The following is a 17,097-nucleotide window of genomic DNA, read 5'->3' as shown; positions in this document are numbered from 1 at the left end:
TGCCTTCTCCGCCATCACATTCCCATCTTCATTTCTAGAAAGCGTGAAAATCTATTTTCAAAATCAATAATTACCTGTAGCTGTATTTGATTTTTCTTATGTATGTGCAACTCACGCCTGATGTAATACACGTCCAGAAGGAGGTCTTTAGGAAAACAAAGTAAAGTAAACCCTTTTGAAATTTTCTAGTTATTCAGGCCCCACGGGCACAAAATCCTCCAATAATGCCTTGGCCTTACTGATTTTTCACCTCGCAGTAAGATCCCACACTTTTTCTTTTCATAAGGCCGGTCAATACTCATTCAATAGCAACACATTGTACGAATATTGTACCTTTCCTGCAGTCGACCACAGATTCAAAATATTGTGAAGCCCAATTTAACGAGCCAAGCAATAAGGTGACTCATTTCATAAACAAGCATGCACCATTCACCCTTCGTGTCACCATCAAGAGCACCCTGAATACAACAAAATTCATGTCACAAATAAAAAAAAAGTATACCTCCAAGTTCCCCCCCCCCCCCCCCCCCCCCCCCCCGAAATGTTTTTTGTTGTGTTTTTCCCCACATTTTGTGCAGCCTCTCTCGACCTTGTAAATATAAAAGTTGGATGTAAATGAATAAGCGGATAGGTTCAGTCACGCTCGCTATGCAACAGAGGCGCTGCGACGGCACTTCAAGACTACTATTGCAGGCGAAGCTCCGTACAACTCCGGAGCATTCTGTGATGTGATACTTACAGCGTGATTTGCATTCAAGCGGTAAAGGTCCAGGGGGGTGAGCCATTCACGGCAATCCTTTTCACACTTCCTTTACCTCGGTGACCTTCCGGCAGCTGAGCGATGAGAAAGCGCCATCAGCTCTTGAAACATGAAGTACCTATAGTGCAAGAGAGATAAGTCCGAAGTGGCAAGCTGTGGCCCAAGGTGCAGCTTCCTCTGTACAGACCTTATCTCCGCAGACCTTCTACAAGTGGTCTGGCCACACGTGCAGTGCGTTGTGATTACTTGCGGTCGGCTGGTTCAACAACTACGACGATAAGTGCCCTTCTCAGGTCACTACTGCTGGAGTTCACGCCAGTTGAAGGAGGGATGATTTTCGACTCGGGTGCTTATACCTTTCTGTAAAAGGCCCCGCCAAACGTATCCCGAGCACGTGAGTAGGAAAAAACTAGAACTTATTTTGTAAAAAAGGCTTTTATAATTTCCGCAATGCAATGCACTGTGGAAAAATTACCTCGACCCAGTGTTTTCTTTCTTTTTCCTCAAACGGTTTCATTTGGTAGAGGAGCAAGAAAAAAAATTCAGACTCAAACTTATTTGTTGATTTGTATTGCTTTATTCGCGTTTTCTTTCTTGTACGTAAACCTAATAAGCGCAGCAGAGACGACACAACAGGCAACAAAGAGTGCAGGGCGCTGACCTCACTTTCTCGCCTGTTGTGTCGTCTCTTATATAAGTTTGCAAGCATGAACCAACTAGGTCCGCAACGCATATTGCTAGAGTTTCTTCTTGTAACCTTACTCGGCTAACTGGGGAATGACAACTTGTCTTCTGATTGTCTCTTGAACGGGTAGTCGTAGAGCACGTTTAAAGCCTTAATAAAGGACCCTTTGGGATAAGAACTAACTATAAGGAAATATTGAGGCTACCAAAATACTGAAGTCGCGGAAATGGCTGGCACGATTCATTGCATTAGAACAAGGACTTTCCAAGAAGCAATTCATGGGCTTAACTATATTTCGTGATTACCCCGCCGGGGTGGCGCAGTGGTTATGGCGCTCGACTACTGTCCCCAAGGATGCGGGATCGAATCCCGGCCTCGGCGGCCGCTTTTCGATGGAGGCGAAAAGCAAGGCGCCCGTGTGCTGTGCGATGTCAGTGCACGTTAAAGAACCCCAGGTGGTCGAAATTTCCGGGGTCCTCCACTATTCGTCTCTCATAGCCTTAGTCGCTTTAGGACGTTAAGCCCCACATACAAAAAAATATATTGCTTGTTGATGAGTTGCGCGCTTCTAGTGGTATCAGGGTCGTAGTGGTAGCGAAAGCGCTCTGAATCGGATTGCAGCAGCCGGGAGACGCACAGTTTCGCCGCCTGCTTGTGGACGGTGCAGATATGCGCAAAACGCTTGGTTGGTTGCTTCAATAACAGAGTGCTGGTCAGTTAGTGGGCTTTGAATGAAGTAGCGTGTTTTTATCTGACAGTACGAACATTTACAACTGTTTGGTTCGTGAGGCGCCAGGGCCACCTTCCGGTTGCTGGTAATTACTTTACATGGTAATTGAGCGCCCGCAGCTTGAGGACTTGGTTTGAAAAAGAGAGCACACTGGCATATATGCGGGTATAAAAACATCGCTGAAACACTCATGAAAATATAGAAAATCCGTGTCGCTCGCTTCGACAGTGCAGGAGAGATACAAGTGACTGATTTGTTGCGACAGTATGGCATAACAATGCGCCACTTTTGCGCACAGCGAGGAAGCGCACAGAGGACTGACGCATCCATTAGAGCATTAGCCTATCGGACGCAGTACAGTGACAGCCGCTGAAATGGAATACGACGAGATACAGTACTTGGTGGCGAACAGGTAGTGTATCCTTGTCTTAGGCGCTACTGTGACTGATACACACGAATCAATCTTGAGATGTCGTGTGGCTGGGCCGCAGTTTGAGGGGCGCATGCCAGCGCTCATGATGAGCCCTGCTTACGTGAACGCGATAGCAGCACTTCGCATTTGCGGTAATGCGAGGGGCTAGCGTTTATACGTAGGGCGTCTGCCCTGGCGCCGTGTTTGCAGCACACGGTGTCGCATATTGAAGCTGAAGGCTGTGCTTTCGACAACACCAGTCTCAGTTTTTTTTTTTCATGGCTTCTTACTGGGGCGGCGACTGCTGTGTGACGTTGTGTTATACGATGTTATTCCGCAGTTAAAAGTGATTTTATTGAGCCTGTTTTTAAATGCAACATGCGTTTGCACGTCGTACTGCTTTGGTCAATGTGAGAAACTCTCATATATTTATTTACATTGTCGCCCGCTTACATAAAACATCGGAAGTTTCTGGCCCAGAAAGGATCAGATTACTTCTAAGAGTGTATGCACGCAAACTAGCGGCGAGTTCAGCTTTCAACTCATATATTCGACGTGAAAACATAACGTTCGAGCTCGCGTAGCAAAGACGGAAATTCGTTTCTTTAAATAGCTCATTATTTTCAACACTACAAATGTCATGTTTCACTTTCTTGAGGCTCTGCCAGCGCACCTAATTGTCTTCGAAATGCTATGCGATCACGTTTACATCCAAAGAGAACTCCCAAATTAAGTTAGTCTTCGGAATCCACTCCCTACCTGGCGCATTAATCCAATGTGCTTTGCTAGCGCATTACCTCCGTTTAGATGAATGCGATGCGCAAAAAGATTATACGATACGATGCGCCATTTTTCGCCTTCGTCAAGCACGTTTATATAAGCTGCACAACATAATGCATAAGCAGCTATTACTTCATATTCCAGCCTTTGTGCCCTTAAAACAAAAAAGACCAAAGCGTCTTGTCACTTCAGCTATTCGAGCTCATGTAAGCGCACCGTGTATAAACATCGTGCATCATTTCGTGAGCTTGATTAAACCGTCCTAACCAGTGCTCTCCGTACGATACGGAAACCAGTACGAGAAACGCAAATAAATTTTTTGCAATAAAATAAAATTTACTGAAATGTGATTTATAACCAACGAATTAACATCAGGGGTAAACTAGCGTTCGTGGAGTCCGCTTCTCCTCTGTCCCTGTCTTTAGCGCTAGTTAGCATGTGCATTCAATCTAAACAGCACCAACTAGCCCAACTTTCCGCTTTAAATAGAGCAGTCGCTTGGCGGTGACAGAGAAAAAAAGAGCATAAATAAGAGCTCTGCTTTGTGAAAAACATTCAACATATTTCCATCACTCGCGAACTAAAGTTGTCAAAATGAAACAGCAACATTTCATATTGCCTTCAGTGCTTCTTTACTGTTATCACCAAACCCAAGTACTTAAATGAGAAAGGCGATGTGACCATAGAGGGAGCTTGTTTCTGCTTGTTCTGCAGCCGCATTATAGCTGACTTTGACGAAATAACCTAGGGCTAAAATTAAAGAAGGAACACGAGATACGCTGCGTCTTCTTATGGGTAAACATTTCTTTGACGATTTGTGCTTTCTAAAAAGGCTGCGGCGCTCCACCAGCAAGTATTAGTTTTCACAGCGGCGACCAAAACGTTGACAAGGCTCCTGCACCCTCGTCTACCACAGTGGTGCCCTTAACGGGTACGTGGCTAGGAACCGAAAAGAAAGATTGGTTTGGATTGGCTGATATAGCTTAACGTCAAAAAGTGATTTATGCTAAGAGGGATGCTGTACTTGAGGGCATCGGAAATTTTCACCATCTGGGAAGCTATAACATGCTTTGGCGTCAGATTAAACAGGACACTTGCGCTCTGGTCTTCGCGTTCACTGAAAAGCAATCGCTGCGACAGAAACTGAATCCGCGTCCTTGGACTCTGCAACTGAGCGTTCAAACCATTCAATTATGAAGGCGGGAAAGGAATATTGGCGGAGAAGAGAAATTCGAATAGAATGGCGGGAACTAAGTAAGCAAATAACGAAAAAAAGATACAGAAAGAAAGCATAAGAGATTGTGATAGTCTACAAAATTAAACAATAATAAAGAAATGACAGTTTATAAACAGGGTGAAATTATTCGAATGAGCAGAAACAAAGGAGTAACCGTTTTCGGGATTTTGCAACTGTTGGCTCAAAACGAGCATCGAAATCCATTGCTCCTGCACCAATCCCAATACATGGAAGCCATGACTGGCGGTGTCAGCCACCGCCAGTCAGGTTTGTGAGTTTGCGGCTTTTTACTTTCTTTGTAATTTTGTATGTACCTCAATCCAGGAGCTAGGCTGTGACATCTGGGAAACACTTGGCTGCGCCTGGCAGATTGAAATCTAAGCAAAGAATATTTTGAAGACAGCGAAAATGCGCCTGCTATACACTTTGGGGTACAAAATACAAATGCGGACCATAAAATAATTGTCCAAGGTATGCAATCGCCTGGTTAATAGTCGACGGGAGCTGCTTTGTGAGTTCCAGTGTCTGATTTGCGCTGACGTGTCCTACGCCTAACGCTCGAAAACCCCCTTCGTTGCAGAAACTTCCACAAGCTGAAGGTTTCTCCTCCACACGTTGTCGGCGCGGCGTCGCTCTCGCTGCTGCGAAGCGTCCGCCCTCTGCAGCACCTCGGTGTTGCTAGGCTGCCGATCGGCTTCTCGCTCTGCCACGTAACCAACGTAGTATGCGTGTACGCTCAGACGAGCCTCCCAATTGCAATCCCCAGTAGCCCTGCGCATCCCCATTGCCGTCCACATGTGATATTCTTCCGGTTTGTTATGTTCTTAGCTCCCTCGCGCGCCAAACACCTTCGCTTCCGACCTGCACCTTTTCGACAAGGCGACAAAAGTTATTTTTGAACGTGGTGACCCAATCCATTGCGGGGATAGTGCAATAACCGGGTGCGAGTGCGCTCGCCCAGAGTGAAAGCCACAACTCTCACTCTTCAGCTAAGCGTTGTGCGCATGCGCACTCGTGCCTCGTCATTCCACTGTCCTTCAAACCGATGGGGTTCCTATATTCTGAACATCCCTATGTAGAATCAGACGCAAAGCTAGCAGCGGTGTAATTAGGCCTTTCGGGTAAAAAACATTGGGGGGCACTTGCGTCACTGCACATCCCTGGTAAGTCTTATATACCGAACCGACAGACAGGGGTAACACTTAATGAGAAGAAGGACTCTGAGCCCATTATTTGTTTGTTTCCTTTTTCAGTGTCTGTCAGTTAGAGCGGCCCTCCATTTTCTCCACACGATTCGTTCTTTCTGCCGCTTACTGCCGCCCATCTGTGTCCTCTTAACAGCGTTTGCATTATGGGAATCTAGCGCAAAGAAGACAACGACAAAAAAGATGGGAAATGCACGCTCACAACTAAATTTTTATTGGAAATGCTTACAGAATATATATTGTGGAAATGGAAGGGGTAAGAGACAAAAACATGAAAAAAAGTTAAATTGACAAAAGGTGTGGAAGAAAAAGTCCAGAAAAAGACACGTGCAGAACTACTTGACTACTGATTCAGAGTAAGCAATCTCATTTTCTTAAGCGCACCAACTCGCCCAATTTAACATGATTTAACAGCATCCAGCAGGCCAAATTCGAGCATGTAACACTGAAACTTAACAGATAAGGAACAGAAAACAAAGGCACGCTTGCAGCCGGCGGTCTACACGAAAGAATTTGAAGATCAGAGATGAATTTATCGACTCCGTCTAGGCACGGCAAGGCGCAGCATGTGGTACTCGCCCCGCCGCGTGGGATATTTCAGCTCGTCGCGTAAGCAGTTCTCGCCGTCCATGTGGGGCGCCGGCGTCCCATCACACTTGCAAAAGACCACTGCTATTCCCTTAGAGGGCAAGCGGTACTATCTGGGGTGCGCCTTCGGCTTTTGAGTCGCTAGAACCAAATGTACTTGGTCTAATTATGCGTAGGTGTCCACCGAAAAGTCAGACAAATATTGTGCCTTCTTTCGTCACAAACTAACTTAAACACTCTTAAACACTGCACAGTGAAAATCTCAAAGAGGGGGAATTATTCCGCAGCCCTATACTATGGTACCTCTCTCTCCTGTCTCTTCTTTCAATCCCACCTCCCTCACTTCCCTTACGGCACGCTTCAGGTGCCTACTGAAGAGTGTGGCATATATACTGCATCTTTCCTTTCTTATAATCCAATCTACAAAAAAAAGAAAGTGTAAAAATAATTGAATGAAACCGCGATTTCATCGTGACGCAATTAGTTGTAAGTGCTAACCAAAAACTAAGATGCTTCATCATGCTTCCGTCATAAAAAACTTACACAAATATTATACAAAAACTCGAGGAAAACTAAGGTGTTGCGAAGATGCTGTTATATACGAATACTATTAAGGTGAAACTTGAGCGACCTCCTAATTCAAATCATCAAAGTGTACACAGTTTTGCTAAACCACGCAAGCCATGCTTAACAGGGCTTTCGCCCGTATCAGTTCAGTTCAGGCGTTCAGTCGTGTCCGACTCTTCGTGACCCTATGGACCATGTCACGCCACGCTTTCCGGTCTCTCACTATATTCTTAACATCACATAGCTTCATCTGCAATGCCTCTAGAATGCCATCTAACCATCGCGTTCGCTGCCTACCCCTTCTCCGGCGACCCTCAACCTTTCCCAACATCAAATCTTTCTCCAGCGACTCCTCTCTTCTCATCAGATGACCAAAGTAGCTGAGCTTTAACTTTAGAATTTGACCCTCCAATGAGCAGTCAGGGTTTATGGTCGACAATATCGACTGATTTGATCTTCTGGCAGTTCAAGGAACTCTTAAGAGTCTTCGCCAGCACCACAATTCAAACGCGTCAATTCTTCGGCGGTCAGCCTTTTTCACAGTCCAACTCTCGCATCCATACATCACAACTGGAAATACCATAGCACGGGTTATACGGATCTTGGTTGGCAGACTAATGTATCTGCTCTTTACTAGGCGGTCAAGGCTAACCATTGCTCTCTTTCCCAGAAGCAGGCGTCTCCTAATTTCATGGCTCCAGTCTCCTTCCGAGGTAATCTTGGCGCCCAAGAAAAGAACAGAAAATCTGTCACAGCTTCCACTTCTTGTCCATTGATGCTCCAGGACTTGATAGGGCAAGATGCCATGATCTTCGTCTTTTTAACGTTCAGTTTAAGCCCAAACTTCTCACTCTCTTCTTGTACGCGCATCAGAAGTCTCTAGAGTTCCACTTCACTTGCTGCCATTAAAGTGGTATCATCCGCATATCTAAGGTTGTTGATACGTTTTCCAGCAATCTTCACTCCAGCTGAAGACTCGTCCAGACCGGCCTTCCTCATGATGCACTCTGCATATAGGTTAAATAGGCAGGGCGACAGTATGCAGCCTTGCCTCACCCCTTTCTCAATCGGAAACCAATCAGTAAGACCATGCCCAGTTCTGACTGTGGCCTGTTGTCCTTCATACAGGTTCCTGAGGAGACTGTTGAAGTGAATTGGAACCCCCATCTCTTGAAGAGCTTGGCCCTACACAGATAATAATTACATGAAGGTAATATTTGCAATCAGAAGTGGGCAGCTCGGCTCAAGCACTGGGCGTACTTTGGATGCTGTGCAGAATTTTGTGGCTTTAATAATGTCGTCCTACCAGCCTTATTCTACCCTTATGGCAGCTGGAAAGCGTTTCGTTTCTTCTTATTCTTCTTCCAGGTAAAGGGATAATGCAGCCGAGCAGTTGTGAGATGTACGCCTTCGAAGAAGAACCAGACGGGTCACTGAGGTTCTTGAACGAGAGCCGGGTGAAATGCTCAAGCTGGGAGTACGACCTGGGCGACAACACAGATACCCTTACAAACACGGTGAGCTAAGAAGTAAAAACGAGGAAAAATCAATCCTTTATCGTCATTATGTCGTCGTAATCTCCACGTATTCATCATTTGGACAGGAGACTCAGATATTTCTTACTGTCCAACCACATTAGCGTGAAACTATGTTTCGGTGTCATCCCATTTCATATGTCGTCCATCCAGACTTCAATATTTCGTTTGAACACTGTGAGAACTGACACATTTATTCGTGGAGCTAATTCTCTTTCATTTTCTCTCTATTGCTACAGATATTTTGCCTGCTAATGTTGGTTATAAACTGAATTATCAAACACTCTGTGGCTTGAATGTAAAGGACAGTTTCTCTCTTTCGCGTTTTTTTTTTTTTCGCGTGGCGCTGATGTTTTGATGTGGGATTCTCGCATGTACAACCTAGACGTCACTGGGCCTAGCTGGTTTCACATCGAAGCGGCAGCGGACGGCGCTTAAGAATGGGTTAACGCTGTAATAGACGTTGGACTTTCGCGCCGCTTTACTGGGAAGCCTATCGCATAAAAAATAAATTTCTTATTCACAAGACGCCTTTAGCAGCCAGCGGAGCTAGCAGATGCCAGGCGAGGCGCACCGGACAGCACAAGCATGGTGAATGTGGAAAAATAAGCTCGCTTGTATCGCTGTAATCACTCTACCAGCACCTCAGTATTGTTCAAACAATCCTCGCGGTTTATTCGTTTACTCGTGGTTCTTTGTACAGAGTTGTTATGCACGCGAATAAATCCGCTATAGATTACCGATAGCGGAGGCTATCGGAGCCAATCGCGGCGGTCACGGTTAGCCACGGCCGGTCTCGGGGGAGAGCGTGCGCTCTTTCATACGGCCTTCTCAATCGCCTCGGGAACAATGAGAACGTTTCTCCTTGAGTTACGCTCTCTGCCGCCGCAATGGGCGCGACCTGCTCACTGTTCGCACGGCGTCTGCCTCAGCGGCGGCGGGTGGCTTTTGCCTGGTTTCGCGCTGTCGCTCGGGAGTTTCGGGGTGAGTGCAGCCGCGAAATTAAAAAAAAAAAAAAACACAGGAGGTAGACGCTGCAGCGGCATGTCGTCAACGTAATACACACGTGAACAGATATAAAAAAAAAACACTGTCGTTCAGCAAACGTTCGACAAGCATGACATACATTGCGGCATGGTAGCTACTTTTGTCCATTTTAATCCGAATTTTTTCCAAGCCTGTACAGGAATAGGAACAAAAAAAAAAAAAAACAAACAAACTGAATGAGCAGTATTCACATCGAAGCTTCTTCAAGATTAACATGACAGCAAATCGTCTGCAACAGCAAAACCGTCTTTCAACACTAGATGCGAAACCATTCATGTAGCACCGAAGATGGAAATAATTTCCTAAAAATGTAGTGTAAATTGCAAAATGCTTGCATGATATAAAGTATTAGTATAACAGTCAAAGTAAACGTTGTAGGCTTGAGTTTTGAATGGTATTACAATTCATATATTAGGCAATGTGTGGTATTGTAAACATTATTTTAATTTTGCAAATAAACATTGTTTTAATGCAATGTTTACATGGTATTAAGCTTATTATGGAAACAATCAAAATAGTTTGATATTCATGACACTACTTGTGCTAGAAGTGGTAAAAAGAGGCCAATAAATGATGAATGTGATACTTGATGCAGTGACTTACAAAGGAGTTCGCCTGCTATATCGAAAGTATGCAAGAAACTTCTAAAGCGTTAAAGAAGGACACTCTCACTGAAGACTCATTTCAAGCCCTATATAGCGACCCATTGAGGCTCTCTTCGGGAAAGTAAGGTTAATGTGCGGAAGGGAATGATATATGCTAGATGCGAGGGCCGTAACAGCTAGCAGCACGTGACTACATTGTCAAGACGGACGTTTCATCTGAGAGCAAAATCAAAGCACTGAAGGAAGTGGTGGCATCTCCTACCATCCCATTTCCCACTGTCACATATTCTGGTTTACCTTACGTCGCTGGATATATCATTTAGTTATTCAACTTTGGGTGTGACGCTCGCGCTATTCTTCTTGAAACTAGCGAAAGAAGCAGCCCCATGTAGTACAATCTTCTACGAGGACAATATTCTTGTGGACTGCATTATCCGAAACCACAGCTTGTTGTCCTATTGGACAAGCTTTTTTTTTTCTCGAAAAAGCTGCCGTGCACCTACCACACACAAATGTTCTCGAAGTACTTAAGATCCTGATTTAGTCAGCATTTCAGAATTCAACACTGAGTTGCCCGAAAGGAAGTGACAGCAGCTATGTTATTAGGTCCGCTTCTTTGATATTTAAAAAATTTCCCAGAATTCTTCTCAATTAATTATACCAGGAAAGTGACAGAGAAGACCGAGAGGCCAACTCCTTATGTACACAAGCCGTGCAGGAAGATTTTGAGACTGAATTTTCTAAACGCAGGTCGCATTTAGATGAATTGATGAATATGTTGTGCAAACTGTAACTTTGAAATATAATTTTTTTATTGTTTGCTGCTCTTTTCGATTCTGCTTAACTGTTTATGCCCATTTCCTTGATTAAAAGTAGTCGCGAGATTACATACATATCTTCGGTCTTTCAACCGACTGATATGTTTTGAACGAAGCTAGAACAGCCCACTCCACTAGACAAGTGAAATTTTTACTATATAAGTAAAGGTTTGTTCTTTACTCTGAATCTGAGACGCGCCATGAATTTTTGTCGGTGCCTCTTCTGATCTAAACGAAAACGGTAGCGGTTGGCAGAATCTCCACTCAACAGTTCACCATGCACTCACGCGTCAGGTCGGGCTACACCTGCTTAAAACATTCAAAGGCACATTGCATAGCCTGGTAAATTTATTTTGTACAAAACGTAGGGGTAAAATATGTTAAAGTGTACCTGAAGCTTCATTCAACCGTATACGGCCGCACTGACGAAGCAGCGCGCGCGCGAGAGGATTGTTGACTGTATTTTATTACTCGTACACGATAAATGTTCGATGCTGATTGCGGCCTTTGTATAAACCACATGGGGCGAAATGTCAGGATCTGCCGGTTGCAACTGACGCAGGCGAAGCTAAAAGCGAGCGCGCGTTTCCCTTGCGCGTGAACGGCTGTAGCGGAGGAGCAGCAGTGGGGCGGTGGCGACCCCACCGAGGCGCGGCGGGCGGTGGAAACAGGCCCCATTGGAGAGGCCGTAAGAGAAGAGAAGCGCGCTCTCCCTCGAGACCGGCCGTGGCTTAGCATGCCCAGATCGCCTTGACAGCGCCAGGTGGCGCCACACGCTTGGACGGCGTAGGGTGCCTCGATGCGCGCCCGCTCTCAGCGGGCGCGCATCGAGGCACCCTAGGACGGCGCCACTCAGGCCTGCCGTGTCGGGACCAACCAGCGCGTAAGCAGGCGTGAGCATGGGCAGCTTTAGCGCGGTAGCAGGTCACGGTGGCTGACGGTGTCTGATCGGGCCATGCTTTTTTTTTCTCCTGCTGAAACAATTTTTTCGGACGCCAGCATGGAGCTCACAGCGCCGGCAAACCGGGCTAAGAGAGCAGCCTCTTCACAGTAATCAGTAACTGTGTTCAACATGTCTAAGCAGCGGATATTTCCTGCACGCCAACCGCCAAGCTTTCGTGGCTGCGGTTGGTTCCTGCTTTTTCACTTGAATCGGTGGCGAGCTGGTTCAAATCAAAGTGCTCGCCAATGTCAATAACACCAGCGCCTTCGGGCGAAACAACGTTGGAGGACTAATTAGGCTATGATCAAGCGCTGCTCGACGACGATATCGTCTTGCACGTGCGGTCTCCAAGCACATGAACAGCACTACCCGTATGCATCATTAGATTGTGTGCGTAAGAGTCAACATTATTGCTATCAGGAGGCGCTCGCATCTTTAACGTCATCGCGCGCTCGTGCTCGGAAAGCTCGAAACCAAAACTGGTCCTGATAAATGCTCTGATAATTAATTAATAGAGGTGTGTTCGGGCTTTCTGGCTTGCAGTCCCTCCATTGTGGGCCATCGTGGATCGTTTAAAGCAAAAATCCCGAAACAGAAACTGTACGTATCTATACTCTATTAAGGCCATTCGGCCATAAAAAATGCTCTTATGCATTGGAATATGGTTTGTACTTTCCTCATATGAACACCACCCTTTGATCTAGTTCTCCAGCTTTTTCTCAGATTTAACCTTTTTATATTTGGACATATTTTTCTTCTCTAAACGAAATAGTGTCATTAGAACCACCTTTCTAAAAAAACACGGCAAAATATTTTTTTTTCTATCCCCTGTTTTATTGTTCTGTCTTTTCATCAGTAGACGGTTCCTCCCTATATAAGTCCGGTTGAGGAACACTGCACCATGCAAACTAAATCCGGCATGTCTGAGCCATTTACAGCGCCCTTAACCTATTGAGCAATTCCTCTGTAGGATTTGCAAGTACAGGAAATAGCGCCTAATATTCAAGAGAACGAATTGGCAAATCAATCTTCTATATTTTTTATAGCACAGATTTTTGGCGACCGTTCTAAGGTTTTGCGTCGACGTCGCCGTCGACGTTGTTCCTCGTAACCAGCTCCGCAGCCGGGGCAGCGCACTCCCCCCCCCCCCCCCCCCCCCTTCATCTTCCTCCATGGCGGCGACCGAGCGTGTGCTCCAATTACTGCGCGCGCTCCTGCCGCTACCTTTCGCTGCATCTTGTACCCCCCCCCCCCCCCCCCTCTTCCTGCGTGGCTGCGACGGTGTCCTCCGGTTGCCTACGCACCGGCTCACTATCAGCAGGTCATGGTGCGTGCATACAAAGCCGAAGCGCAGAGCCACGTTGACTTGACTCGCTAGCGGCGTCAGCGGCGCCAGTAAGTCGCTGCTATCTTTTCACCCGCAACGTTCCTATGGGCCAGCGCGCTGCCTCCCGCAACCTCCCGATAGTTTAATTCCTCTCTCCATTTCTCCGCCTAAAAATCTTCATTCATGACAGTCAAGAACTTTCAGTGGAGTGTTTCTTGAAGGAATACGAGTGAAAATAAAAAACATCTATCAGTAAATGTACTACATACATGTCTTGCTGGAAATCTTTGCTTCAGTATATCGAGAATGTGAAGTAGCTGATGAGCTGCGCTCAAATTTCGCATTAGGAAGTAACGTAATCGTGGGCAATTTTTTTCTTCGTGGCTTAATGGTTATGGCGATCAATTGCTGATACCAAGGATGTATGTTTTATTCCTGCTGTGGTGGTCGCTTTTGGGTAAAGGCCAAGCGCAAGGCTTTCGTGCACTGTGTGATGTCATTATATCATAATGAACTCAATGCGATTGAAATTCCTGGCAGGCTTAACTACAGCGTTCCGCAAAACACAACCACTGTGGCACGTTTTACACTATCGAATCAAAACAACTCTTTTCACAGACAGTTAAATTGTGAGCTCGGCTCCAGTTAACTCAGCCCATGGCGTGTAATGCTTCCAGTTTTTGGAGCAATTTCTTATGTCTGTAGAAGAGAAAAATCATCATAGATGTCGATGACATAATGAAAACGTTTTGAGTTCTCGCCAACACTGCTTTTTCCGATAATATTGTCGACCAGTTAACTTCAAAAATTCAAACCTCGCCTGGATCTATATATCTTAAAAGCCTTAGAAACTACGTACTTTGTTGCATTCGAAGATGATGATGATTACCTCCTACAGTTGCGTCTACCGAGAACTTCAATTTAAACTGTCTCCGTACCCCTACTGAAAAATCCTGTATAAAATTCGTACAGGAAATCGTATACAGTTTTACTGTACAGGATCTGGGATACAGGATTGGGGGCTATTTCAGCAAATTCGTGTACTGCCCTGGAAAGTCCGGAATGAAACCGCGCGGAGCTCTGATAGCGGAATAGCCTAAATGGTTGATGACCCTCGTTTCCGGAAAGAAACGCGTCGCCGTGGTTGAAAAAGCATGCAACAATATAAAATAAAACGACATCTAAAATAATAAATAAAATAAAAAATAAAAAATTTACTACACAATGTGGAATTGAACCTCGGACCTTAATGTCTTCAGGCGGGCACCTTAACCACTACTCCAAGGCGGGTTTTTTTTCTCCGTAACAGAAAAAAAACTTTATTTACATATATATGTACAAGGCTGCAACTCAACCAATAGCCGAGTGCATTGATTGCTTCTCGTGTTAACGTCGGCCATAGGAAACGTGAGGGGAGATTAAGCACAATAGAGAATTATGTCGAGAGGTCTGGTAAGAAAGGGTCAGAACAAGTGTAACATATAAGCCTAAAGTGCGCCACTGAAAGACAAAGAGGAAAACCAGAAGAGAGGAAAAAAAAATAAAAATAAAACATAAAAAAAAATAACTTGGGCAACGCTGCGTGAAGCATCAGCGGCACCCAAACCGTTCGTACTGTCGTGTCTTGAAGACCATCGCAGCGCGGCAGCCTCGCCGTAGTTCCTCCTGCAGGCTTTCGTCGGTGCCAGAGGACTGTAGTGCACTAGTGCACTCACTGTCCACTCTGCTTTGTCCAATAGATGCCGCCACGCTGGTTTCGGCCAACGCACGCACTCCACCACATCCACGCGCGCACGCCAGAGGGCATGCAACGCAAGCACTATCACAATGTCTCGAAGCTCTGGACGATCGCAAGAGGCGTCGAGACACAAGAGCCCTGGCCATGTGACCTCCAAATCCGTGGCGAAAAATCCCCGTACTTCGTCCCAGAAGATGCTCGCAGTGTTGCATTCTATAAAGACATGTTGAGCGGTCTCCCGTCGGCCACACAGGAGACAGTTTGCGCCCCATGGTAGGAAGAAGCCCCGCTCTTCATGACGAGCTTTCACGGGCAGAACTCCTGTGTGGAAACGGAAGAAATCCTTGGAGCCTGTTGGAACGGGCAGCTTCCTGACGCGCTTGAGGACATCAGTCTTGCCCACCCCTATGGGTGGTTGTCGATATAGTGGAGGTTGCAGAAATTGTGCCAGCAAGTCCCAGTAAAGCTTTCTCGGCTTTACTGAGAGCAGGTACTCCCACGAAAAAAGCCCTTGCAGCAGCGCCAGGGACTGCGCTACCTCCTTGTTGAAGGCTGTGGCTCTCATACCGTTACCTATTGGCTTAGTTGTGGCCAACCAAGGGGCCAAGTGCGCCGAGCCTAGATACTGAGTGGCCGCGCGAAGAAAATTATCCTTTTGGCTTCGAAAGAAAATGAGCCTTTGGACTACAAGTTTAAGTTCTATGTTCACTAGGCCCAGTCCGCCTCGCTCCATGCTCCAGAAGAGATTGCTTCGGCGCATGGGCTCTGCCGTAGAGCGCCAAACGAACACTGCCCATGATCTGTGTAGCCTGCCCGCGGAGCCCCTGTCGATTGTGGTCACTCTGGCTGAGTATAGTACCGCCGGTTAGACCACCGCGTTGCATATATAGGCTCTCGTGAACATGGCTATGTGTCTCGGCCGCCATGGGTCAACTTCCTTTCAGGGGCAACTAGTTTGGGTTGCCACCTGTTCATGATCGCTTTGCTAATATCTAGATTAACGCCTAGATATTCATCAATTTTTTCGGTCCATTCTACTCCAAAAAGTTGGCGGGGCTTCCCTCTCCAGTCTCCCAACCAGGCGCCTTGCGATTTTTTAAAAATTAGTTCGGCTCCAGAAAATTTACAGAAGGAGTTTGCCAATCGAATCACCTCCCCCACTTGTTGTTGGGACGTGCAAATGAAGGCTGCATCGTCCGCGTATGCGAGGACGCGCAGTTCTTGGCCGCCGAGATCTAGACCCCTGATGGTTTTAGATGCAAGTACCATGCGACATAGAGGTTCCAGATACAAGGTGAAGAGAACAGGCGACATCGGACACCCTTCTCGTACTGATCTATTCACCTGTATCGGCGCGCCTGGTATACCGTTAAGGACGATTGCAGTACTAATTTCAGTGTAACAAATTTTGAGCCAATCTATTATGTCGTCACCTACTTCGCACTGATGAAGGAGAGAAAAGAGGAAAGCCCGGTCAACCTGATCAAACGCCTTCCTCAAATCGATCTGGAGAATGGCCAAAGGAAGGAGCCCTACATCCGCCGCCTCGCGGACCGTCCTCATGCGGTGTAAGTTGGTATTTATGGAGCGCCCTTTGAAGCCGCATGTTTGATGCTCTCCCACCACGGTGCTGAGGGCGGTCTCGAGTCGACGAGCGAGAGCTCTAGCCAGAATCTCATAGTCCGTGGAAAGTAGAATGATTGGCCTGAAATCGGCTACGTCGGGGGTAGATTCGGGGGAAGGTTTCTTAGGAATCAGGACTAAATTACTGCGCCGCATAGAAGGCGGGAGAAGTTTTCGTTTCCTTATATCCGCTAACACCTCCGCTAGAATTGGGCTGAGTTCACTTCTAAAGCATTGGTAAAATTCGGCTGTTATGCCGTCCGGTCCGGGTGATTTATTCTTAGGGAGTTTTGCAATTACGCGCTCTATCTCGTCAGCAGTCAATGAGGAGAATGTTGCCTCCCTAATCTCCTGAGGAACTTTGGGTAGTTCGCTCAGGACTTCGGATGGCACGGGATCCAGCGGTTTTCCAGCCTGGAAAAGCTTGCGATAGTATTCATCGAAGGCCTGCGCCACCTCGCCATGCCCTCGCGCAGCGGTGCCGCTGTTAATAACCT

General features: G+C 46.4%; 1 protein-coding gene across 1 annotated transcript in view; it reads left to right on the top strand.

The window, feature by feature from the left end:
- The first annotated feature begins 8,338 nt into the window (after positions 1–8,338).
- The window catches only part of LOC146182727 (organic cation transporter protein-like), a 96,950-nt gene continuing 88,191 nt past the window's right edge, over positions 8,339–17,097 (top strand). The window contains exon 1 of the mRNA XM_084608257.1: positions 8,339–8,481. Coding sequence (XP_084464383.1) covers positions 8,344–8,481 — 138 coding nt within the window. The 5' untranslated portion in view covers positions 8,339–8,343. The remainder of the gene's footprint in view (positions 8,482–17,097) is intronic.

Source organism: Amblyomma maculatum, chromosome 7, assembly GCF_055883805.1.
Source record: "Amblyomma maculatum isolate TAMU_Amacu chromosome 7, ASM5588380v1, whole genome shotgun sequence".
Lineage (NCBI taxonomy): Eukaryota > Metazoa > Arthropoda > Arachnida > Ixodida > Ixodidae > Amblyomma > Amblyomma maculatum.
This window is presented reverse-complemented; position numbering and strand designations above follow the sequence as displayed.